At 36.5% G+C, this 27631-nt stretch overlaps 1 protein-coding gene across 6 annotated transcripts in view; it reads right to left on the bottom strand.

The window, feature by feature from the left end:
* The window catches only part of CADM2 (cell adhesion molecule 2), a gene marked incomplete at its 5' end in the record, with an annotated part of 1063364 nt that extends 1046059 nt beyond the window's left edge, over nucleotides 1–17305 (bottom strand). For all 6 annotated transcript variants that reach the window (XM_079922103.1, XM_079922101.1, XM_079922105.1 and 3 more), the window contains one exon: nucleotides 17245–17305. In XM_079922103.1, the coding sequence (XP_079778229.1) occupies nucleotides 17245–17305 (61 nt within the window). The remainder of the gene's footprint in view (nucleotides 1–17244) is intronic.
* Between the last annotated feature and the right edge of the window lie 10326 nt (nucleotides 17306–27631).

Here is a 27631-nt window from a genome sequence, read left to right on the forward strand (position 1 = left end):
CTTTACTGACTTTTTCACCTATTCTGCTATCTGACTCTGATTTCAAAGGAAATCCAGAAATCTCTTACTTATTGTTGTTTTCTTTCTTTAGTCTACTTTTTAAAGTGAAAAACACCTTTAGATCGATGAGATATAAATCTTTCATCATTGATAAAATATGGCAAGATGAAAAGGATCCTCATCAGAAGTTTCCAAAGGAGCATTTGGAAAAATGAAGCTCTTCCGAGAAAATGACATTCCATGTAATCTACTTGCTGCCACTGATTACTAACAGTCAATGCCTTATGCTATATTGCTTGATATTAATCTTCATCAAAAATAATTGTGAAGAAAGCCTCTTTTTATTCTAACACTAGGTCTCAAATAAATAACCAGAATAAATTATGAAGAAATCATGCATTATTTTTGGTGTTAATTCTGGAGCCTGAGTCCAAGAAGAAAGCATATTGCCAGAGATGTGTTTTAGTCTCTTCCCTTCCAATTTACTTCTAAAACAATAAGCAGTTACCTGAGTTACAATATAGGTTTTTGTATTTTTGACACTTAAGAAATGAAATAACCTGTACACTTTCTATATTCTGGGAGGAAAAATGATCTTAAAATATATTCACTTATAATTTAGATGTTTTTTTCACCAAATATCATGCTTTATTTAAAGTATGATGTATTTTAAAAAAACAGACTATCTATTATATAAAGGATTGGTCCTGATGACAGTGCCATTTAACTTTCCATAATATAAATCTGGCATTTACTATGTTAAAGTTGAGTATTTTTTTATTAGTACTGCTGTCAAAATGTCAACTTTCAAAAAGTAGAAATCATAAACACACTGCATATTTTTGAGCAAATCTATGAATACCTTTCATAATTTCTTTGTCTAATCCAAGCTTTACTTTCATAATGATAGTATCTAAAAGTTAGAAAGTATTTTTGCAATACAAAAAATTAACACCCAAAACACTGACTTTTGATCTAATCCCAAAGTGTTTATATTATTAGATTTCTTCACACTTTAAGGTTATGGCAATATAAAATGGGAGTTACCTAATCCTTCTTAAAAAATTTTTCATTTGATAGAAAATGAAGGCATTCTTGTTAATGAATAATCTCAATTCCCTTATGCAGTTTCCCCAATCTGAACTCTTATTTGACAAATGTTTAACCACTGGCATTCATCCTAATACTGTGACTTCCATTTTATTCGAGACAAGACATGAGCACAGAAGTATAGCAGCACTTTCACTTAGGCTTATTAGCCTAGAAGATGTTCATCTCAGAGATTATCTCTCTGCATTGTAAAATGACATGCCACGGAACCATCCTGAAATTCCATATTGATTCTGTCTTCTAAAGATAAAAGATTTGGGAGATAACAGAAAACACAAAAAGTTTTCTGTATAACATTCACTTTTCTATTAAGGTAAAACTTAAATGTTTTATGACATAATAGCTAGGAGGATTTATCCTATCAGAAAAAAGAAGGATATAGATTATTTTTGTCCCCATTCAAAATGATAGAACTACAATTCTACAAGAAAACACATGGGTAGAACTCTTGAAGTACTTCATCCTTATTTTATATCCAGATTTACATTAGAGAATAAATTGCATGATATACTCTTCTCCAAAGGTATTGAAAAATCATTAAGAAACAACTTACAAGATGATTTTTGATGGAAAAAACTGCAACCCTTTAAAATTTTCTCTTATCTGATTCTCTAAACCTAACGATATCTGAAAGAAGTCATAATTCTTACCAAGAAAATATACCCCAGAAATACCAGTGTACTAAATATACAGGGACAGTGGGGTAACTTTGTTTGTTGTTGTTTACTCTGAAATAGGTTTGCTATTTTATTTCGGACTATCAAGTACCACCAAGATCATTGGAACACACAATTAACGATATCTAGAAAAATGAAAAGATTACTGATGGCTTGATTGAGGTTACTTTTCTTATAAGGAAGTAAATTAAGCAAACAACTCCTTTTCAAGGGAAAGGTTTTCTCTTTTTCTTTGTTGAAAGGTTTAATTGAAATTTTTTTAGTATTTCAAATAATGTAAATAAGTTTTCCTTGAGCTTATGCATTTTGTGGCATTTTTATATTAAATCAACTCTGTACAAAAATTTTACCACTTTAAATTTTGATTAAATTAATAGTAAGTTGTTTGGCAAGTAAAAGAGCCAAAGCATTTAAAAACACATAATAACATAAATACCTGAAGATTTCAGAATTTTATACATTATCTTAAATGATGAAGAAATGAGACATTGTAAACTGTGACACTGCTTAGGAAGAAAATTTTTATCTGCTGTATGAAAATACTGCTGAAAACAAAGATGCAAGATCAACATAAATTTACTTGTTTAATAAAAATAATGCCACTATAAACCAAAACTGTATCTTACCGAATGCACCTATTATATGAAAGTGTTTTAATGAATTTAGAAAAGAACCAAAGAAGTCACTAAGACACAAAGATGACAGAACAGCACCACCTAGTTCCCTCTAGAAAAGTTTCCAATTACGTATGCATCTCTGACTTACTTTGGAAAACTGAATATACTTTCAAAATAAATCATTTAGTATAAAACTACACTCTTGCAAATTATCACCTACAACAGAGCATTTACTGGAATTGCTTTAATTTTAAAGTTTCCTTTAAAATATAAAGAAAGCGAAATTAAAGATTACCGTTAGGCTGAGGTTTTCCTAGCTGTGCAATGTACTGTTGAGTGAAATCCAGATAAATAAGTCTCTAAATAGAGTAACTATGCATGCTAGACGACCACCATTATGATTTCTAGAGCATATATCAATTTTTTTATTTTATCTATTATAAGGTATATATCATCTACTCCAGGGATCACACTGGCCAATGAGGTATACTATTCAAAAATACCATATAATGTCTTAGAAATATGACATCATTTGCATATTGAGGTCATGAAAGTTAAGTATTAAAGGAAGTAATATAAAGACGTCAAGAATATTTGCAGCCCGTTCATATGATATTGTATTTTTTCTCTAACATTTAAAATAATTGTATAAAAAATTCACTTTATTTAAAAAAAAATTAATTGTATCCTCATCAATTTGCCAGTTTTGTTTACCAGTTGATTAATATTTCATATCATACTAATTAATATTTCAATCATATTCATAGAGATTCAGTAGGAGGAAATATTTCAGGAGCGACATTTAATCGGCACTATCAAAAGGCCATATTACAGAAGTACAGGTTTTAATCAGGCACGATGTACTGTAATATAAGCAAGGGACGGCATTTTAATATATATGACACAGTACAAGGAACACTGTTTCTAGATAGGACACTTTAAAAATGTTTTCCCTGAGGCATCAGCAGCTCTTTAAATGACTGTTGCTGGTAACATCAGAATTGCTCAAGCAGAACTTCAGCTCTAAAAAACTAAATATTGTTGCTTGTTACATAGATCCTTCTCACAGACCTCTTCTCCCCTACATTCCCTCTGCTGACCTGGTCATCTACAGTTCTGGCCCACTGAACCTTTATGAAATTAAATGAATCATCCTCTTGAACAAATCAGTTAGAATAGAACAGGCTTGAATATTTCTGTTCACTTGTCAGCTTCTTTCAACTTGTATTAATAAAATAAAGAAAGAAACTGGCATCATACTGAGAATGTTTTCATGATAAACAACTGGAGGAAATGAGAGCCCTTTAGTCCAACCTTAAATAAAAATGTTAAAAGCCCAGTGAGGTTTATAATATTGTTGCTAAATCAGTGATTTCATATCCTCATTGATATATCCGCATTTTGTTGCTATGGAAAAGATATTAACATAAAAATAAAATATTTTTATTTCAGAGAAAAAAGAATTAAGGCATTGTAATATTTTGATTTGTTTATTCTGTATCTCAGTTACTAGAATGCGAGCTCCATAAGAGCAGAAACTATTTCCATCTTGTCTACTTGTATAACCAACATTTACAATGCTGCCTTCAAGTACATATTTCTTGAAAAAATGAATCAATAAATGAATAAGTTATGTTTAAGAAAATCAATGGCTATGAAAAATAAAATGATTGTAGAGATCTTTACATACACACATATTAAATGCATAGAAATACAAAGATGAAGTCAAAATTAAAACAATTCAATCCACTCCCTAATAAAAATGACTAACAGAGCAACAGTTTACTAATTTTCAAAATTGATCTATGGATGTAATTTCATTAGAAAAAACTGTACAACCCAAACTCAGGCTGATGGCTACAAAATTAATTTATAAAAGTCATTGACAGAGGGGAAAAAGTTCTGAAATTTATACAGACACATATCAGAATAACAATCACTTAACATGTGTAAAAATGTTAAATACTGAATAATGCATGAGTAGATATAAAAAATTAAATTTTAGTAAAAGGTATTTAAGGGCACACAGTTAATGTTATAGTGACTGTGTTATAAAAGATTTTTAGGTGGAAAGTTAAAAGAAAAACAGCATTTCTGCAGTTTGCTATCATCCATAAGATCCTTCTACAACATATTGCCAAAGAATGGATGTGGTTCCAATCTCTCAATTCACAGATGAAAAAACTAAGCTGCAAGAGAAGTAACTCACTCATATCTAAAATAGTGGCATAGCTTTGATGAGAACTTGGGTCCCTTGATTCCTACCATTACATCTTGATGCTGCAGGGCACTTCCAAAAATCAAAGTCTAAATTAGTTCAGTGGTATCTCCTCCCTCTATAGAATAGAGAACTCTCACTACAAAATAAAAGACATTCAGCAGGTCAACCTCACTACCACTCCCACACTAACTGTATTTTGATATGGCAGCTCCTTGTATTCCACTCAAGGATCATGAGTATCTATTATTGCCTCTTCCTCTATCACCAAGTCACTCCCATTCTCCATCTGCGTACACCAAGATGATGTGAAGATCTCAGAAGGAAATATTTCTAATGCCTGAACATGTTTACTGCTACCTTATAGTAAGATCATTATTAAATGATAAAAAGATTATCAGTCTTCCCAACCTGTCCATACCCATCTGTCAAACATAGTTGTTGTATTATAAAATGTACTTTTATGCTGTCACATCCTTCAAAGATGTTCTGCTTTGTTGGTAGTCTGTATCTGTATAGTCAATAAAATTGGGTAAAGCAAAGCAAAAAGTTAAAGTAAACCTAACTTTAATGACCTCTATCAGACCTCTAAAAAACTATGAACTTATCTCTACCAATATCTTTAACTTAGCTATCCCACAGAAGTGAAAGGATATGGAGAATTGAAGTTCACAACACCATCAGTCTTACCTCACCCACAGCATTTCTGTTATATATACATATATATATATATACACACACATATATATGTATGAAGCAAGCCAGTGGACATGAAACTATCCTCTATAAATGTTTCTTGACCTTTAAAAATATATTCGTAAATATTATCAAACACACTTATTTTTCGTGCTAGTTACCATCAAATCTTTTTATAAAGACAATGCACTTAGTACAATATACTTTTGGTGAATATTATGGATGTTGTTGTTAATTTGGCCACTCTCAACAAGAATGTTGGTCTGAAATGCTTTAGCATTTAAAGTAATAGATAAAGGTACTTCCTTCTCATATCAAACTGAAAATTCAATTTCTGAGTGGGCCATTATGACAAAAATGTTGAGAAATATAAAGGTGTGATTCTTCCACACATTTCCAGTGTTTCACATACTATATGATTACACATAAAAAATTTTAAATATGTCACTTCTAACCATAGATTTATAGGATATCTCAATATAATGAATAAAATTCAGTAACATATTAAAATAACTTTTCATCAAAACAGTGATATAGTCAACAAAATTGATTCCCAAACTATCTTCCCTTTTTTTCACTAGGCTCTGGAAAGTGGATCAGCTGGGGCTAAACAAAAGCCATGTTAAAGATGAGATTATTCTTACCTGGCTGTTGCATCATACTGACACTCACATCTTCACATAAAGCAAGATTTTCGGTACTAACAGAAGCTATGGGGGAATATAATTCTAATATTAACTTCATAAAGTGGCAATAACCCTCAGTAAATTGAGATAGTTTAATCTACTTTGAATATCTGTTAACTGAATGCATATTTCTAACAGGCAGATGATACAGTGATTTGGCTTCAAGTAAATCTTAACTTAGCCTACTTAATAATATCCTTTCAAATGCCAAGAGTCATGAAACAGTCAAAAATCTGAAAGACAATGGGGAAATTATTTTTTTTAATTTGAAGAAAAACTATATAACTTTTAAGAAAAACTACATTTCTCTGGGACATTTTAGAAAAAGAATTCTTAAAACACTTTATGTGGAAATAGAGTCACTACAAATTGTAGAAAGTCTTTTCACTGTTGGAGTTCAGCTCCCAGTAACTATATTTAAATTCTCTTCAAAAAGCAGTTAATATTCCCATTCTATCTCTCACTGTCTTTCCAAATGCAAAAAGAAAACTAAATCAAATTCAACCATAGCAAACATGTGTCCTCAATTGTAGAAGTATGACTTAGCATTAAATATATATATATATATATATTTTTTTTAGAATTTTCTGTAAAAGCCCTTTTAAATAAAACAAATGGAAACTCCCCGAGTTAAACTGAGAAGAATATACCCTGAATCTGTACTTCAAGGACTACTCAGAGCACCTCATCTCTACAGCTTGGCAATAACAAAAGCAGGTCAGTCCTCACTGATAATCTGGCAGATCAAGGTCAGTTTGTAATTCCTCTTTGTTTATACATTTATCCAGAAATACCAGCTACTCTAAATAGAACAGTAAGATGATTTGGCTTCATGTTTATCCGAAGTCATCATCAGGAATATTTTGGGGGCCAGGGATACATAAAGAAAGACAAAGGGTTACAATGCCCAGAGAAATCAGGGAGATTCAAAGCTATGAGACAAATGTTTTCAGGGCAAATTTGAACTGACTACCTTAACTGAAAGGAGTGATTCTACATTTTTCGTGAAGTATGTCATTATTTAGAATTATATTTCTTAGTATTCATTTTTGTCTTCTCCCTGTACTTTACATACAAATGAAAATTGATTGCAAACATTTATTCTATTCAGAACACTGTATTGGCATTTTGGCAATTATAAATACTTAAATATTATTTGGATCCAATTAAAGAGATGCGTCATGATTAAATGGATTGGAAGAGAACTAATCAATCAGTGGAATGAAAACATTTAAAAATAGACATTCCATTAGGCAGTTGAAATAAAATGAAGACTAAGACCCTGCACTCTAGGGGCTTATAGTCCACTAGAGGAGACAGACAGATAAATACCTAACATTCAAAATGCTATAATAAAAATATATGTAGGGGTTATATAGATCATAACATAGGCAAAATAAAATGCTTAGTTCTCTCATAAACTAAGAAAACATAAATGCTTAAAATAATCAATAAAGGGCAGATGGCACTCTTTTGTCTACTAAAAAAACCACATCAGATTCTGGTCAAAACTTCTCATAAAAAACTCTCACGGGTTCCTGGACATTAGCATTTTTTAGCTACCATTAATAATGATAAGGCTTGGAAAATCATTCAGTTGTGTAAAATAATGAAACAAAAATTCGTTAAAAGTGTCAGTATATCAACTTATAAAATGCTTTTTACTGCAATAGTCATAAAAAAAGAAAGAACAGTTGTATTTACAAATTAAACTCAAATTTTTTGATGATATATAACCCAGGAATACAAGTAAGTCAAGGGGTACAATTAATATAAGTATACTCTCAAACTCATGTAATGTAGGAACATATCCTTTTTATAAATGGTGACATGTACTAAAATGAGCAAATTATTTGCAGCTATTCCTCCACAAATATAGTCTCTCTCTAAAAAAAAAAAAAAAAGTGTTTCTTTCTCCCTCTCTTTCTCTCTCTCGTTCAATATTCCTATATATTTGCACAGTTGTCCACATTGCATCCAAATCAAAAACTCAAAATATGTCTTAAATTTGGCAATGTACTGACATTTAGCAGCCCATGAAGACTGCAGGCAATTAATACTCTCTAAAAATCTATAGCCTCAAATAATAACCAGCATAACTTCAAGATCCCACCATAGCAAAATGTGTTAATGGACTAGTTAAGGAATAGAGTATTGATTCAGGAACAATTTCTGATTCTTCTTTTTGTTTGGGAGAGTGAAAGGAACAATCCCTATTCAGGACAGGGGATACACATTTTCACTCATTATTTTATTTCATTCCCAGAGCAAAGAACTATTTAGAAATAACAGATACTGTATTCTGCATCACAATGGTGAATTTCATTCTGCCTTGGCAGGGTAACTAGTAAGTGTAGAATGTGAGTAACTGCTTGCTATACTGGAGTCATAGATATATAATTGCCTTCAGAAACATCCTTCTCTGAATACCACCTACACATTAATACATGACAGTGAACTTACAGCCAGACCCCTTGTTCTATCCACATGATCCCTGAAAAGGCTTTGAAATGAGGACACGTGCATAAATAAGGCACACTGAATATCACAGTACATGTAACAAACTAGAGTATTATGAATCCTTAGGGGAACCTCATAGAACTAATACATTTTCTAAAGAAAGCTGCACATGAGTAAAGAGAGCCTAAAATGCTAATTAGGTCCTCTCAGTGAAAGCTATAGAAAAGTTGATTCCTGAATCCTGAAGTTGGGCACAGAATGGAACATTTGTATACAGAAAGACTGAAGGGGGAAAAAAAAAGAATTTGGCATAAAAGCCCTTCAATAGATGATTTACACAATTCTTGAGAAAATAAATGAAGCAAAATAAAAGGATAACAGTGGGAGAATTCCAAACCTCCTGAAAGGGTTAAGTAGGAGAAGTGATTTCCTATTAGAAAAGAGTTATGTAACAACAGAGGGAAATACACAGCCTAGCATATGCTAATTTAGTCAGCTTTGCCAGGCGTTTCTGTGTGTTTGGCTGGCTGACTCACATTCCTTCCCTCCTCTTTTTGCCATTTTTATTATGAGACTAAGAAGGTTGAACTCTCACGAAATGCAATGATAACAATAACAAAAACAACTAAATGCACACTGTACGTGTTTTATCCTTGCTAAAACACTGGGGTACAAGCCTTGGAAGTTCAAAGAAAAAACACCCAATCTGGACATATTCAGTACATAGGTTTAGCAAAACTCCCTTTAACTAAACTTCATCCCCCGTTAATTTCTTTTAATGGGTCCTTCAGGTGGGTAGAACGGTGTGGAGTTGGTGGATATTATATTGCTAGAGAATATAAATGAAGCTGAGTTACTATTCAGATATCAGACCATAAAACAGATTGCAATAAAGGAATGACAAATCAGAAGCTTATTGTGCATTTTATTTGCTGTTCAATACAAATATTCTAATCATCTCTCATTTCAGCCTAAGTCTACTACTTAAAATTGAAAGCAGAGGACATATAAAGTATGAGAGGGAATGGAAGGTATAGATGTCAGGGACATTTTCTCCAGCAGGGATATAGGACAAGCTAATGTAAAATATGAATTTATTATGAAAGTAGAAACATATTTTATGCACCATAAATTTTAGGCTTTGATGTTTAAGTTAGCATTATGGGAGGCACTTGTATCTCTAAATGCAAACAATTTTAGCAAAGAAGCTAAAAAGATTTCTTTACAAGAACAAATTAATTGGTTTTATAAATTATACTGAATCAATATAACAGCTATACACTTAGCAGTTGGCAGCACGTCCTTGTCAGGAAAGGTGCTTTCTCACTGTGCTCCCAAAGATGACTTTAGATAGATAATGCACTGTCACTGTAAATAAGCCATCATCAAATCTATAAAATTATTAGGGGGGGTCAATTTAACCTATAAATGGACTTTTGTACGCTTATGTGAAATTATTTACACTATTTGATCACACTTAGCTTTAAGATTTTCTGTTCTTCAAAGCAAATGAATGCTTATTTTTGTGTTCTAAACATCCCTAATGACGTCAGTATCTAGCCCCCAGAATAACTGCTTAACTGTGACTAAACAGGGGCTTCCCCTTCATCATTCAGATGGCTGAAAAATAATTTAAATATTCAAGTGAAAACTATTTGCTGACTCAGAAAGAGTTATCCCCAGTGTTGAATAATGACTGTCTTAATATTTACTTCAAAGACCTCTAAAATAGAATGTGAATAATTAATGGCTGGCTCTCTCCATGGCAGGTTTCCTTACAACCTCAGCCCTGTCTCTATTCAGGTAGCAGTAGGTTCTCATCACTCAGTTTTATAAGCACCAAAGAAGATCCAGAATAAATGCTGAGCTCTATTGCAAATTCAGAAACTGTAAACCTTGCGTGTATGTGTTTTTAAGTGGAAAAGTTAATCATTGCCGCAGCCTAAGAAAATGTATTCAAATAATACCTTTTTTAACCTTCATAAAAAGGGTAAAAGAAAATAATAAGTGCAAACAAAATAAACTTTTCCTTTTTCCTCACACTTCATCCCTGAGAGCCCCAAGCTCTAATTATGTACAAAATTATAAACACGTCCTTCAAACATCTTTACAGTTAAAAATAACTAAATTTTAGGCTTGTATGTGCATATATATAGATAAATGATTGAGGAATATTTCCTTTCTCAGTAATTACATCTTTGATTTGGGCATTAATATTTAACTCATACCTAATTAAGCAGAATATTTACTTTCCTAATTTTTATATATATTACATATTGCTAAGATAAAAATAATTTCATATCTGTTTAAAGAAACCTACTGAACACATAAACAGGACCAACTGGCCTCATTTCTACAATAAAAATCAATATGCATAATATGTTCAATTACTTTGTTCTGTAGCAAATGGAATCAAAATAAAAAATGCTACATTAGTTACTGTTATCTGATAGGCTTCCATGATAGGTTGCCCATAAGGTCCACAACTCTTACATTTATTAAGGAACGTATTTGATGATTTTGCCTGTGGGATAAATAAAATTGTTCAGACAGAAAGGAAATATTCTCTACTAGTTTGATGTTAACACAAATTCCAATTTATGACACTAAATAAACTGTGTGAACAAACATTGAACAATTAATTCCTATTCCTTTTAAAACTACTGTATTCTCGCAAAACAGGAAGTGCTGTAATAAGGAAAAAATCAAGGGACTGAGTCCTTACTCACTAAAGGAAGAGAAGGATAAAAGAGTATTTGCCAGCTCAACATTGATTAGGTCCAACACATGTAAATAACTGCATAAGAATCCTATTTTAACTTTGCTATTTATTTTCATTAAACTGACCCGTGGTCCTGATAGTTTGCAAGATAGTTGCAAGTTTGTACCATTCATTTGATGAAAATGTTGATAATTTTATTAGGATTTTTTTACTACATTAATCTCTAAGCAAAATATGTGTTCTCTTTTGCTTTGCCATGACCTCACATGATTAGAAATACTCTCTGAATTGTTTCTAGTTATGAAAAGCTGAAGGATGGTTCATGTCCACTACAAGCTATGAAATATGAAAAGACTTCCCATTTCACTCATGCCACATGACTGCTTTCCTGCGTGTTCGCCTGCGGCTGCAGAGCACATTAGGCCTGAGATGCCATTTGCAACATCACACAGCAGGGGGCTTCAGCTGCCACAGCTCTAGGTTAATCTTCACCCACCTCTTTACGCGAGGAATTTGCAGATGTCTTTTTTTGATACTACAGAACTGCACTCCAAAAATGCTTGACATTTTCAAATAAAATGTTGGCAATGAACTTGTCTTTTTAAATATTTTAGGTTAAATCAGTAAATTTAAGTCATGCCCCTCATTTTTTTTTTTTTTTCATGAATTGAGTTTGTAATCTTATGCAAAATATTTGTGATTTTTAATTCTGGAAAAGAAAAAAAATGGGTAGGGAAACCTCATGCCAAAGAACAGCTGATCAAACTGTATTCATCTAAAGATGTATATCAACAGCTATTGCTATGATAATTTTTGATAGGAAAACAGTTTTCTAAACCAATACGACCTACAAAATGTTAAAGTTAACTCATATGTATTATTTAGCAAAGTAAGAGGGCTGATATATTATGAGGAGAAGGGACCATTTAACTCCATCATGACTAATTAGGACATACCTATTATTCAACTCAAAACTATTAGGCATTTACGAAACGGAGAATAAGAAGATTGCACAGATAAGTAAAGCTCAGGGCTTGCCCTCAGGAAGCTTAAGTTTAATAAAAACCAGGCAATAGAGCTGTTTTAAGAGGGTAAACAAACCTGTATCTGACAATTCCACAAGGGACTTCTGACTTCAGTTTGTGATTTCCACTTCCTTGATTTGTTATTTCCCTTCTCACTGCCTCCTCAACCTACTCAGCTAGCTGCCACACAATGGGGGATTTTGCCAAGGAAGTTTAATGAAGTCTATTAAAACAAGGAGTCTCTATCAATAAATCTCATAGAATGCATGTCAGCATGATCAAATAAAACAATAATATGAAACACCTATGTTATATTATTAATGTACCCCCAAATACTTCATAATAGATAAATTTTACTTGTCTTAACCATTTTTTACCCCATAGACCCTCTATTTTCAAAAGAAAATTGATTATCACTTGTTGTTGATTTCAGGCCACTTTAAAATGCATGCTTAGGATGTCTTCCAACATTTTTGCACATCCATTTGCTGTTTAAGTGATTTAAGTAAGTTTTTCTTTAAGAAAAATGACTATCTCACTATTTAAATGGGGGGCAAATATTTTTCACATATTTGATCTTCTGGTGGAAAAGGGAGGAAGAGGCCATCTCAGTTGATGCTTATCTTTGTCATATTATGTTCCCAGAATTCTACTAGCTGTAGAAATAGGGGAAAAGACAATGAAGTAAGCTTCCATATCTTGATACTAAATTAGTCTAGGAACTCCTCATATTTGCAGGGAGATTATCGTAATTACTGTCTGGTGTTTGCTGTTTAAGTCATAGTCATTGACTCTTGTGTACAAAGTCTACTTTTCAAAGTTTCAGCTGTTAATCAAAAAAAGGAAGGAGTGAGCTGTATCTTAGAAACTGCATTCAGCATAAGAAATGAGCTCAACATGGCTAAGGCTACTACATGTAGAGGGAAAAGAGTGGGAGAGACTTATTTTTAGGAAGTATTAAGTTGTCAATATTTTATTAAGTATATATAAATGTATTTTGCATTACAATGTGTTTTCTAAAAATGTAAGGGGAGGTGCATGACACACACTGAGGCAAGTAATATGTATGTTCAACAGACCTTTAACTTGAAGATCTTTCTAAGTATAACAAATTATTTACTAGAACGTCCGTCCCATAGCCACACACACACACAAAACCCCTAAAGCCCCAATATTAGTGTTGGGTATGTTTTTGTGTAAGGCTAACTCTAAAAAGGAAATAAAGTTCTCAACAAAATTAGAATCTATGCGTCTCTATTTTGTGGTTACATTTGCCCTTCCTTCCTTTTTGCCCTTTCTAGAATTGTTTGCTGTGCTAAACAAGACAGTCTCCATCTTTGCAGTGTCTCCTCAGGCATGGAAAAGGATACAGCTTCAGGGAGGGTCAGCAATTGAACTGGATCTACTCTGTAGCCAAGAAGAGGTCTTAGTTGCAGGTGGTAAGCTTTTATACTCCTCATTCTACAGAAATTCATTTCTTTAATGTGTCCCCTGCCCTTGCCCCAGGTTCTCCCTCTATGATGGAGGAAAATAAAAAAGGGTGCTGTATAGCTTAATACTGAATCAAATTTTATTACCTAAGTAGTCTACATTCCAAGTTATACTTTGGTCAGAAACGTTTATTTTCTATCTAACTATGCATTTCCTAAAGACCCAGTGAGGATGAAGTAGTAGATGTTGTAGAATAGAACTATTTAAGCCTTTTTTTAAAAACTCATTTTATCATTATCTTGAATCTCACCACTGGCTTATCACTCTACATATTAACAAGCCAAAAGATTGAGGTTGCTTCCCAAGAAAAGTAAAAAATTGTTGACAAGGTAAAACACAGTGAAACCACAGGGAAGATGTGTTCAAATGAGCCTTCTTGTCTAAAATAATGCGTACCACAAGAAATGGGATAATAATACAAAGGATAAATAAATTGATTAGTATGTCTTAAGTGAATATACCACTATAGTGTTGATAACGCTAATAATAAGAAGCTGCAGACTGCGTATAGTATTTGCCTAGTCATAACTACTAACAGGCAGAGCAGACTACCTCTGGCCAAAATCAGTTGCTCGCTAGTTCCCCCGCCACCCATCCTTCCCTGTGCATAGAAAGGAAAGACCTGCTAAGTATTTAATCTGTGTCCATGAAATAAAGCTTTCATTTTACAATCTAACCAAGCCCTAATAAAACAGTAGAGTAGTGGGAGAAACATAAACCTGGACCCTGAAGCAATGTTTTCAGCCAAGACCAAGACAGGAAGGCATGAGCAATTTGTTTGAGCAGGAACTGACAATATCAACAAAGTGTGATGTGTCTGTGGAGCAGTGTTTGATAAATGTGAGGCAGCCATAAACATGAGAAGACAGTCCAATGGGGCTTTGTGCCTCCTCCCGCTTCTAGTTTTTTTTTTTTTTCTTTAAATCTTCTTCTCTCTTTTGGTGTATTAATATGCCCTGATCTAAGATGCTCAGAAGTACACATACATCCTTGAGCTGGTGCTCTTTCCCTGGTTGCTGTATAGGACACCTATTTATTTATTTATTTGGACCTGCTGCTGGTTGCAGTGGTACATTTTCTCTAGTATACTTTCCACCCCTCTTCCCCAGTCTGCTGTGAAAGGCAGCACTGTTTCAATACTTGGTTTACATACTTAATAAAAGAGGCCCATGCCCTTAATAAAAAAGAATGCAGCTGATGGAATCTCTCAGGGTAGAGAAAGAGTAAATCCTCCTTCAGGCTGAGAGAGAGAGAGAAAGAGGCACCAGCAGACAGTTATTTTGCAGTGCACTGAATAGACAATTCACAGGGAAATGTTGAAGGCAGAGAGGACGCGACCCCCAAGTGCAGTCCATTGCCCACATGCTCTATAATAAATAATCTTCTCGCACCAGCCCAGTAGTGTGTGCAGTGACGTGCCGGGGCCAGCATACACAGAATAGCAGGGAAAACACATCCAGTGGTGTCGAATTTTCATCGCAATCACCAAATTAACTGATTTCCCCACATCACACTCCCCTTACTCAGCGTGGCGTGTGCGGACACACACACAGACACATACACACACAGCAGAGCTGAGAAATGCAAGTTACTGAGAGGTGAAGTGGGGTCTCTAGGAGGATGTTTCAGGACGGATTAGAAACCTAAGTAATGTGTCAGCCACCGGATTACTTGTGTGAGGGTGGCGGTATAAGCGGTGGGAAATGGGACCAGGCGGCATAAGAAAGAAGAACAGGCTGTCTGCCTTCTCAGGGATTCTGGCACATGATATATCTAAAATTTACATCAAACATAAAATACACAAAGTTACCACAAAATATTCTAACACATATATCTGCAAGTTCAGTTAGTTAATTCAGGAAAATTCTGTCCACTATCTCTTCTTTCACATTCATAAATATGCATTAAAAAATATATGATCCCGGTCTACCGGAGGAGGCTAGGAGAGAGGATGCATTCCAAGAACTTGCTGAAAGATGGTTCATTGACCTCATTTAAATCCTCCAAAGGCCAATTGGGTTTTGCACGCCTGTGGTTCTATGTGTCTTACTTTCAGATTCCTTTTACCCAGGGACGAATAAATTTGATCAACTTATCTTTCCTACAAATACACAAATGATGACAGAGGGGATAGAGGTGGGCAAAGGTTTATCAAGAAATCAAGAGTCACGTAGCTTAAAAAATATCATATGGACCATAATTTCACATCCATCCTCCCTGTATCTCACACTCAAGCCACATCCCTACACCACTCTCTTCAAAGCAACAATCTTCCGCCTTACAGCCCCTGCCCACTCAGCCCTAGCATGCCGCCTCTGCCTCCACTACCACCCAAAGGGTGCTCTTCCTATGCACTCCTACTCCATTTATTTCATAATCACATCGTCCTCCCATTCCACACAGCCCCCTCCTCTCTCCTTCAAAAGAGAGGGTCTGAGGAAAAGTGTACCCCAGTTCCCTAGCCAGTCTGCATCCAAAACCAGTGATTTGCATAATAACAGTGTTTTGTGCGGTTTCCCTCCGCTGCGGTCACAGGGGGTCCTACATTTCACGTGAAAGGATAATATTAATTACGGAAAAGAAGCGGCAGAGAGCGGATGGAGAGGTAGGGAATCTAAGCGAAAATCCCTTAGCAGTAAAGTAACTGCTAGGGTGCATATGTTTCTTGTCTTAAGAAAAAAAGAAAAAGAAAACCACACAGACTGAATAATAAAAAGTCAGTTTGTTGATAAAGTGGCTTTTGGTCTTTTAATTCTTCCCTTTCCCGGCCCTCTCTTTTTATTTCTTGGTTTATTTATGCATTCTTTCTTTTTCCGTTTACTCCTTTTTTTTTTTTTTTCTTTTTCTTTTCGTTCTTCCTTCTCTCTCTCTCTTTTAACCTCAGACAGTCTCCTCTCTCTTCCTAGGTGAATGACATGTCTCACAACACATTCCCCCCGCCCCCTTCACCGGGGATGTTATTGCAATGCACACAGTGCTGCCGCTGCTGCTGTTCTCGCCGTCTCGGTAGCTCGCTCCCAGGCTCTCACACACTTTTTAAAGGCACACGGATATGATGATGGTGGGAGGAAAGGGAAAGAGAAAGACGACCCGAAAAGGGGGAGGTTAAAGAGGTGACAAGAGATGGAGAGGGTCGGTCAGGATTGTGATGTGGGAGGTGGCTGGTGGGGGTTGGTGGGAGCGTGTAATGTTCAGAGAAGGCACAAGTTGCCAGCCAAAAGGCGTGGGAGTGTGTGTGGGGGGGGTTGGTGCTGGCGATGATGGAGAGTGAGAGATGTAGGAAGCTCAGGTGAATGAAAAGGCGAAAGGTGCCCGTTAAGGGGCTGACTGCCGAGAGAGCAGGGTTGAGACAGCGCTAGAGATTCGAGGGGCTGGAGCAAACTGCCACTGGCCCCTGCCGCACCGGGGTGTAGGGGGAGGGGGTGGAAATCGCCAGGGACTGGGGGACTGACTGTAAGGGGGAGAGTGGAAATATGGGGTGGAGTGAGGATGACGGGGAACGGGCATGAAGTTGATGCTCCCCGCGGCGGGGCGGGGATTACCTTGTAGCAGGAGCCCGCAGACACTGTAAAAGCGGAGAACGGCGCTGCGTTTCCAAATCATGGTCCCTTCTGTGGAGGGTTTGGAATGGAACGAGGGGGGCAAAGAGATGCTGGTGAGCGGAGCACCAGAGTGCGGGGCTCCGCCGGTGTCTTCCTCGCGGAGCCCTCTGGACCCAGGGTCCTCGCCGCTGCGGTGTTCGAACCCGCGGACGCTGATCAGCAGCAGCAGAAGCGGCAACGGCGAAGCACCCGCAGAATGGGGTTTCGGTGGGCAAAATAGTTTCTTCTCCTCCTCCTCCTGATGGTGGTGCAGCCGCGACAGTCCGTCTGCCAGGCACGGGTTCGGAGCTTGCCTTCCTCTCCGCGCGCGCAGCAAGTCCCAGCACCCGCCGGGGCTGTCCGAGCAGGTGGTGCAGGGATGCCGGGGTGTCGGAGAAGGGGCGGACGAGGGTTGCAAGGAGTGGGTAGGTCACAGAAGGGAGAGGCGGGGAAGAGGGGGAGCAAGCAAGCAGCAGCCGCCGCTCGCGCTAGGGGTGTCTCGGGGTCCTGGGAGTGGAGGTGGAAGCTGTGCTAGAGGTGGAAGCGGCGCTAGAGGCGGTAGCGGCGGCAGCGGCGGCGGCTCCCGGATGCTTCGGCTGCAGCAGCAGCAGTGGCAGCGGTGGCGGCGGCGGCGGCGGCGGCGGCGGCGGCGGCGGCGGCAGCAGCGGCGGCAGCTCTACAGAGCACCAGACACAAGGGCAAGCTCAGCGCGGTGGAGGCCCCGCCCCCACCCTGGCCAGGGACAGACACCGCCCCCCGGCCAATGGAAACACACCCGCCCACCATGCCTGGCCAATGAGAGAAAGGGATGGGTGGAGACAGGCGCCGGGAAAAACAAACAGGCTTCTCAAGGACCCTTCGGGCAGGAAGAACTGAATCCCCCATTCACACACCCCCGGCTGTTCTCACCTCCTTAGAGAGTCTCGCCCTAACTTTCTGAGGAGACAGCACCTCCATTAATCAGTGCCTAGCCTTCGGGAAGGGTTTAGCCAATCGCCACCGCGAGGGGGCGGGGTTAGCCGTGTCCCCAGCAGGTTCTGGAACCCGTGGTGGCTGGGCCAGGTCTGGGTGCTAAGTTCTTGTGCGCAGTTGGACTCCTAGAGCAGATGGTGGCTGCACCTGCCCACTCACCAGCTGCAGTAGCATTCTCTGAAGCTCCCAGAAGCAAAAGGGAAAGATTGCAGAGGGCGTGGGAGAGGCTAAGTATAGGGAACACCTACCTGCCTACAAGAACTTGTGTGACGGAGGAAGAGTTAGGGGTGGAGGAAATTAATTTGTTGTTGCTGTTCTTGAGAATTTGACTTAATCTAGACGTAAATTTCAGTAGAGCTTAGCAGGTGACAGTATCACATCGGTCAGTACTGAGATCAGGTAGATCCAGGTTCAAACCCCATAGCTGTCACTTTTTGCTTCACAGTGTTTGATGATTTTACTTGAACGTTTAAATCTGAAGCCTCCTCAACTGCAAAATAGGGATAATAATAGTACTTAACTCTTGGAGTTGTAAGGATTAAGTGAGAATGCAAACCTGTTAGTACAGGGCCAAGCAATGTGTAAATGCTTTATAAATGGCGGCTTTAAGCTGTTTAGTGGGATTCTTCTAATTCGGTATAGCAAGAAATCTTGGGCAATCCTCCATAAATGTCTTAACAGCAACCATAAGGAAGGGAGAAAAAGCATAACTGTGCTTTCTTCAAGGGCTTAACCAAAGGTGATCATGGAAAGGAATTCAGGAATCTGGAAAGAACCATCTCTATAAATCAGCACCCTGAATGTGCCCTTTAGAAGACGAGATATAAATGAACAGGACATAAAATAATCAGAAGTTGTGTTTCCAAACGAGCTTAATTCCCAGGCTTTTCCCTATGACCAGTTTTTAATTGGACCAAATTAGCAGACGATGGACTAGTTCGGTAGTGTTAAATCAGTCACACCATAAATAAAGTCCATTTTGTTTGAGCGACTACACAATAGAAACCTGCAAGCAAGGAGACAGAGGGAAAGATGAGAGGCAGGATCAATACTGAGGCCCTTAGCTCTTTCTCATTTGCTGCTTACTTTGCCACAACCTTTTACAACTTCAACCCCTGCCTTTTAACTAATGACCCATTCATTTCTCTCTCCACCTTTCTCCCCAGGTTCTCAAAATTAAGAAGCCACATGTCCATAACAAAACTGCAAGAAAGAGGGTATGTGAATACTCTTGTTATTGTAGCAGATAGTTGCCTACTGTGAGTTTTAGCTGTTAGGAATCTAAGTCCAAGGATACTGCTATCATTTAAATTATTGTGAGCATCAGAAGGTGAAATTCTAATCATTATTGACTCATGCTTAGGTTTTGTGTCAGGGAGTATAAATAAAAATGGAAATGCCAAAGAAGTTAGGGTTTCTTTATCGACACAGTAGTTAGGGTTCCTGGGTTCTAGTGCCAGCTGTATGACCTTGGGCATATACTTAACTTCCCTGACCCTCAATTTCCTCAACTATAGTATGAGGAAGCTGTATTTGATGACTGCTAAAGTCTCACTGAGCTAAAAAAAAAAAAAAAAATTATTACTCTAAGATTGTTATGTTCAAGAAAATGCCCCAACTGAACATTTGAACATGAGTATCTCAACATTTGTGATCAATACTCAGAAGCAAATTGTGTTTTTGTTCTTGTTGATAACTACCAGAGCAGTTAGGATTCCTATACTGAAATAGTCTATAGGTTTACAATGCTGTATGTGATCTCAGACCAGCATCACCACCATCACCTGGGAACTTGTTAGAACTGCAAAATTTCAGGCCCTGCCCCATACCTACAGAGTAAGATTAAAGATTCCAGGGTGATTTATATGTACACCAAGATTGAGAAGTTCTAGTTTTTAACAGTGCTTTACTGCACTCTCAACCTCAGGGAGAATTTTGTGGGTGTTCTATGAAATGGAGGAGACTAAAAAGCCCGGAGGATTTTTGTTAAATTGTTATTTTCAGGAAACCCAGGAGTCTCCCTGCCATCATAACACAAAAGTAACTCTTCTTGTAAACCATAGAACAAATTGAGTAATTTAATTAGATAGTTTAAGAATGGCTGCAAGTTTGATTGTGATGAGAGTCATAAACTTTAATGTGATTAAGAGCTCTCTTTAGCCCACACACCCAGGGGACTGGAAGTAAGTTTGCATTTATTTCAGTCCTGGGGGGGAAAAACACTCAAAACATTAGCTCTGGCCATTTGGATAAATAATGTTATCTTCAAGTACAAAGAATAGATAATGCTCTACTTTGTAAATAGTCTATTCTTAGATGCTATTAATCAATTAACTTAAAAAATATCAAATGCCCAATGGTTGTAAGATCTCTCAACGTTTTAAAATGAGGCGAGTCAATATGTTCTAGAGTTGTCATTGTATGAATAAATTCATTTCTAAACTTGAAACATTTCTTAGAATGCAATTAAATATCTTTAAATATCTTCATTTCATAGTTTTAAGGCTATCATTGTCTACATATATTATCAGTGTCTCAGTAAATGTATAAAGTGACCTCTTATGAACCATCAGGCAATGAATTAATTTTATAAATTGCCAAAAGATGGCATCTATCCATGAATCCCTATATGCAAGAGTCTAAAATATTAAACCTGTTTGGAATATTTTCTTTACTTTTTTTATCATTAAGGCTTGTATTCTCCTTCTCTTCATGGTAAAATATTGTTCAATATTTCATATTTTAAAGTAAATTTTTTTTTTTTTTTTTTTTTGCAGTACACGGGCCTCTCACCGCTGCGTCCCCTCCCGTTGTGGTGCACAGACTCCGGATGCACAGGCCCAGCGGCCATAGCCCACGGGTCCAGCTGCTCCGAGGCATGTGGGATCTTCCCAGACGGGGGCACGAACCCGTGTCCCCTGCATCGGCAGGTGGACTCTCAACCACTGCACCACTAGGGAAGCCCTGAAGTAAATTTTTAAATGAAGGTAAATTAATGTTTTAAATGTAAGTCATTCACTTAATACTCATTTTACAAGTTATATAAAGATAGCACATACTTTTTTCCTGCCTTGGGAATGATGGTTCTCTTTGCTTGTACTGTCCACAAAATAGGATGACAGCCTCATTCTCCTGCAGTAGTACCCTAGATATTATAGTTCTTTTAAGATACATTTCACAGAGGAGACCACAGTTAGTTTGTACTTTATGATTTTTTTCAACAATTTGAAATAATTGGTACTTATCATGAATGTGATGTTTATGCCTTTTTTATTCGACTAGGAGCAAAGTACTTTGTCAACAGTTTTAAGGTGATGGATGTGATAATTAACTAGATAGGGAAAATCTTTTCACAATATATACATATATTAAATCATCACTTTAAATATATTACAAATTTGTCAATTATACCTCAAAGCTGAAAAAGAAAATAACAATTTTAAAACCAGTTTTTTTTTTTTTTTTTTTTTTTTTGGTACGCCAGCCTCTCACTGTTGTGGCCTCTCCCGTTGCGGAGCACAGGCTCCGGAAGCGCAGGCTCAGCGGCCATGGCTCACGGGCCCAGCTGCTCTGCGGCATGTGGGATCTTCCCGAACCGGGGCACGAACCCACGTCCCCTGCCTCAGCAGGCGGACTCTCAACCACTACGCCACCAGGGAAGCCCTAAAACCAGTTTTAATTGTGACAAAAGTTTTTGAAATATGAATGGGAAAATTATTGTGTCAATTTTTTCCAACTATGGATAAATTTAGTAGGATTTCACATGATTAATGGAAATATTTATATTTCTCTTTTAAAATATTAAATTTAAGTGAAATATATAAACACTTGAAATATACAGTCATTATAGATACCCAGGACTAAAAATCTAAAAATCCATGCTAAATTGACTCTCATAGTAAATTGAGTCTTGCAGTAAATTGACCTAGAAAAAGAAATTTCATGGCCTGGTGAAAATGTAGACCACTGTGAAAAAAAATTGGCTTTACTGAGTACTGGAAGCATTGATTGTCATTCACCATGCTCACCAGTATATTAAATATGAGGTCAGCTGCCTGTGTTGCAGAGATGTTAAGAATCCTTGGGTTTGGTATATATTATATTTAGTATAATACATAGTATATAGTATTATTTATATATATGTGTGTGTGTATATATCATACATATGATAGTATATAGCAATATTAACTGCCTTTATATACATTTTTAACTTAGCATTTTGCTACTGCTTACAAAACATTCAATGTCCTTCAGAGTTATGACCTATTATTTTACCCCACCCCGTCTCAAATACTTTATAGCTAGAATTTTAACTTATATTGATGATGGTATATAAATGTTGAAAAGAAATTCACAGACATTCAGAAATTTACAATCTCAATATTAGCTGTTTCTTCATTTTTACATGAATAAACCAAGTGGCAATATGACAAACATCTATACGTTATCTCATTTTAATATATGCAGTTACAATATATAGAGTAAAAATGACCTTGTGATGTTAGGTATTATAAATTCTATCTCTACAATGATTGAATCTAAATGATCTAAGATATGTGGCCATCACACCTTCTTAAACTCGTCAAAGGGGATAATTCCTTTTCCTCCATTTCCCCACAAACAAGCAAACATTCATCCTACTTTATATAAGATTGTATGATCCTAGAGTTTAATATTAGCTAATATGTAAAATAGTAGTTTAGAAATGACCAAAGGTAAGTGGAAATATTCTGGAGATAACGCCCAACTCGTGGACACTGATATTGAAAATGGGCTCTATTAAAAAACAAAACAAAATAAACAAAAACTCTCTGAAGAAAATGACATTATATTCATTCAAGTCAATTTCATACCTGCCGTACTGTTTTTGTATGTGGAGTGTTTAATACTTGGAACACTCCTTTTCAAGATCAACGTGTAAGTCATTTCCTTACTTTACCAAGGAGTCTGCTCAAATGTGCCATTCCCAGAGAGTCATTTACTGACTCTCCTCTGCTTCTCCACCCCCAATCCATCTAGTCACTCTTTATACATCTACCTTTTTTTTATGACCTTTATAAACTTGACCTTATATACTATTTAATTCAGTTGTTTACTTGTATATTTGTTTTCTCCCCAACTAGAATGTAAGCTGCAAAAATGCAGGGACTTTGACTTGTTGATTGAATTTTCAGCAACTGGAAAAGAGCTGAAATATATTAATCATTCAACATATATTTGCTGAGGGAATTAGTGCATCCATGCAAATCTGACTACCTTCTGGTTTAACTTGTATAAAGACAGATTCAGTTATCTTCCCTCTTTGTATCTTCTTTTTAGGCATTATTTTCTTTTATAAATAATTCTAAGTATTATTAAGTGCAACCATTCAAACTAAAAATTCAGCACTTATAAAAAATTAGATTTATATTTTATTTACAAAAGAAATACATATAAGTTGGGAAAATACAAACTATGTAGGAATAAATAAAATAAAATAAATAAAACAGACACCCAGTGAAAGTTACTTTAGTGAGTTTACTCCCTATACATAACCACTGTTGACCATTGTTAACTATCCTTGATTTTTTTTCAACAGCAAAATGTTTGGAATAAATAGATAGAAATGATTACAGTCTACCTATTAAAGTGTACACAACTGTTTTTTAGGCACATTTGTAGTCCCTTGTCTTAGAAGGTTCTTAGTATTTGTACTAGTATTTAATATAATTTATGTTAGGAATATTACATTGTTCTATGGAATGAGCCAGGTCAGACTAACAATACGGAAACCAACTGAGGACCCAGTTTTTGATCCAGATTGACCAAATAAAAGGAGCTATGTTGGATACTAAATAGCTGAGATAAAGAATTGTGGAGAACTCTATGATATTACTTGATTCCTGGTGAATCCAGGATAAATTAAGCTAGCTTATAATTCCAATGATTGAACAACCAAGTTGATCTACATCTCTAGGGAACATCTAATTTGTTCCTTAATAAAATAAAAATAATCAGAATAATAAGGCATCTTGAAGTAGCAAAACAAACAAATACTAAAAGGACAGGGTAGAATAGAAGGAAATAAGTTTGGAAAGTAAAATACAAAGAATAGCATGGCTTTAAAACTACGGCTTATTCCTAGAGCTGTTGACACTAACACTTTATGACTATTTAAGTTTAAATTAAGTAAAATAAAATAAAATTTTAAACTATGCATCTTAGTCATACTACTCACATTTTAAGTACTCAATAGCCACATGTGACTAGTGACTACTCTATTGGACAACACAGGTTGACAACATTTGCATCATCACAGAAAGTTCTACTGGATAGTTCTGTCCTTGCTACCAAAATTTGTATTAGTATAGGCTCTCTAGAGAAATAGAATCAATAGAATAGAATAGAATAGATAGATATAGATAGTGATTTATTGTAAGGAATTGGCTCATGCAGTTAAGGCAAATAAGTCCCAAGATCTGCAGTCAGCAAGCTGGAGACCCAGAAGATCTGAGGGTAGAGTTCCAGTCTGAGACCAAAGGCCTAAAGCAGGAGAGCCAATGGTGTAAGTTCCAACCCAAGCCCAGGAGGCATTAAAAGGCTAATGTCCAGATTAAAAACAGTCAGACAGAGAGAGAAAATTCTTTCTTACTCTAACTTGTGTTCTATTCAGGCTTTCAACAGAATTGGTGATGTCCACTTACATGTAGGAGAGTGTATTAGGATTCTCCTGAGACAGACAGACAGACAGAGACTGACTTATTATGCAATTATGGAGGATGAAAAGTCCCACAATATGCTCTTTGCAAGCTGGAGACTAAGGAAAACCAGTGATATAATTCCAGTTCAAGTCTGAAGGCTTGGGAACTGAGGAGCTGATGATATTAATCCCAGTCCAAAGACAGGAAAAGACAGTTGTCTCAGCTCAATCAGGCAGGCAGAAAGAGGAAGTAGTTTCCCCTCTTCTGCTTTTGGTTCTCTTTAGGCCCTCAAGGGATTGAACAATGCCTGCCCACACTGGGGAGGGCTGTCTACTTTACAGAATCCACTGATTCAAATGCTAATCTCATCTGGAAACACCATCATAGACACACCCAGACATAGTATTTAATCTGGGCACCCCATGGCTTGTCAAGTTGACATACAAAATTAACCATCACAGAGGGGAATCTACTTTACTCAATCTGCTGATTAAAATGTTAATCTCACCCCCAAACACCCTTCCAGTCATACCCAGAAATAATATTTACCCAAATATCTCAGCACCCTGTGTCCCAGGCAAGTTGACACATAAAATTAACCATCACACTTTTCATTTGATAAATATCATGTTGGCATTCATTGTCACCACTATGATATTTTCACAACTCTAGGTCTACAGCCCAGACATTCAAATCCAAAGTAAATAAGATTAACCTCTCAGATATGCCAAGGTCCTTCCTAATATATTTTGTTTATTTTGCTATAGATCTGCCTCTTTCCCATAACATGGATAGTAAAACCATCCATTCTTTTGGTGGTGAAGAGATGGGGAGACGCTCACAACCAGAGGATTATCTTACATTATGTCTCTACTAAGATAATCAAGGATGAATAGGTATTAGTCTGAACTCTTTGGTTGCAAGTGACATAGATCCAAATCAATTTCACTTAAATGAAAAGCAAAACATCAAAAAACTACTAGTTAATTTAACTTAAAAGTCCATAGTTGGGGGTTATTTCAGCCTACTTTGATCCAAATGCTTAAGTGATATCGTTAGAATTGTGTTTCATTTTATCCAAGGTTGAACTCTTTTTTCCTTAATATTAAGTAAAGCTTAAGCTGATTTTCCACACAGTGAAGCCAAGAGGGTCAACACATTCCTAGGTTTATCCTGTAATTTTATTGAAGGGTTCCAGAGAAAAGAGAAGAGCTCTTTATTCATAACCCTGACAAGAGCTCTGTATGACTTGGTAACAGTCCATGTTTGATTACATGCCCATCCTTCAGTCACTCACTCTTCCTGATTGTGCAGTGACAATGAAGGTGTGAATGGGTGACTAATTAAGCAATCCCACCAAAATGGAGAGGACAATTCCTAAAATAAAGAGATGCAGGACAGACAAAATGTAACATATGTCCAATACAGAATACAATAAAATTATAGAATGTGACACAGGAGACATTTACCTTTACAAGGATGTTGTTTTCTTGCCTATGGTAATTAGAAGGAAGTATCAAATGATAGTCTGTAGCATTTCACACTCTAAACAGTAGGGTCTCAGTCAATAGTTATGAGAACAAATAAACATGTTTCAGTAATAAAGTTCTCACTACTGGCAACATTTAGAAGAGGATTATCCTCAGATTTTACAGAGCCAAAAGATTACTTCTCTGCTTTGCTATGATAGCTCATAATACTGTGTATCTAAGTGTCATATCAGCTCTTGAAAATTAACAACAGTTTAATGCTGATTAATTTCCAGCTTTTCTCCCCTATAGTTTCCACAAATTTTTTTCAGACTTGTTTAGAGTTACTCCTGTACCTCTTGCATGCATCCTTAGTCGATTTCCCCTATGTACCACTCTGCACTTGTCGCTATTATATTTCACACTGTTTTTGATGGATGACTTCTCTAATTTGTCAAGGTCATCCTAAATTCTAGTTTAGGCTTCTAAGATCAGATCAGCTTGACCCAACTCAATATCACATTGGATGTGCTCTTAAGTCCATTATCTAAGTCTTTACCACATATCCCCTCCTCCCCCCCCCCAACACACATCATGTGAATCCTATTCATGAACTATACTACTTATACTATTTGGTACTACAGAAAGAGATGATTAATTTTAAGGATATGAACAGCAATTTAGAGTTAAGAGTTGGGTAAAATGGAGCTAACTCGAAAGCTCTCTACATCGTGTGGCATTTCTTGCAGGAAAAAAAAATCAGTTCAGGAAGGCAGGCAGATATATACTATGTCAATGGTATTATATAGGCAAAAGCGTAGGATGACCAGGATTCTAAAACCAGTATCAGAGAAAATGAAATGCAAACTTGAAGACCCAAAAAGAAGTTCTGAGCAACATGAAGATAGAAATTTGAGAATACAATGCTTAGAAAAATATCCCAAGTTCAAGACAAAAGCGTGAGAACTCGACAATGAACCAAATAAATTTCATCTATGGATTCCCAGTTTGCTTCTTGCTCAGAGTGAGGAAAAAAATTATTTTCAGAATTTGGGTGATCCTGAGCACTCAGGTGGAGGCATTAGGTACTACTGCCCAGAATGAGGAAAACAGGGTTTGAGATCTAGGAGATTCCAGATCTATGCTTAAATATTTATTGTGGCTATTTCATCTTGTTCTGTGTTTGAGCTAAATGAATGTACATAGGTTATTTTAACCAACCACTTT

This window comes from Stenella coeruleoalba (assembly GCF_951394435.1).
Source record: "Stenella coeruleoalba genome assembly, chromosome: 5".
NCBI classification, from domain to species: domain Eukaryota; kingdom Metazoa; phylum Chordata; class Mammalia; order Artiodactyla; family Delphinidae; genus Stenella; species Stenella coeruleoalba.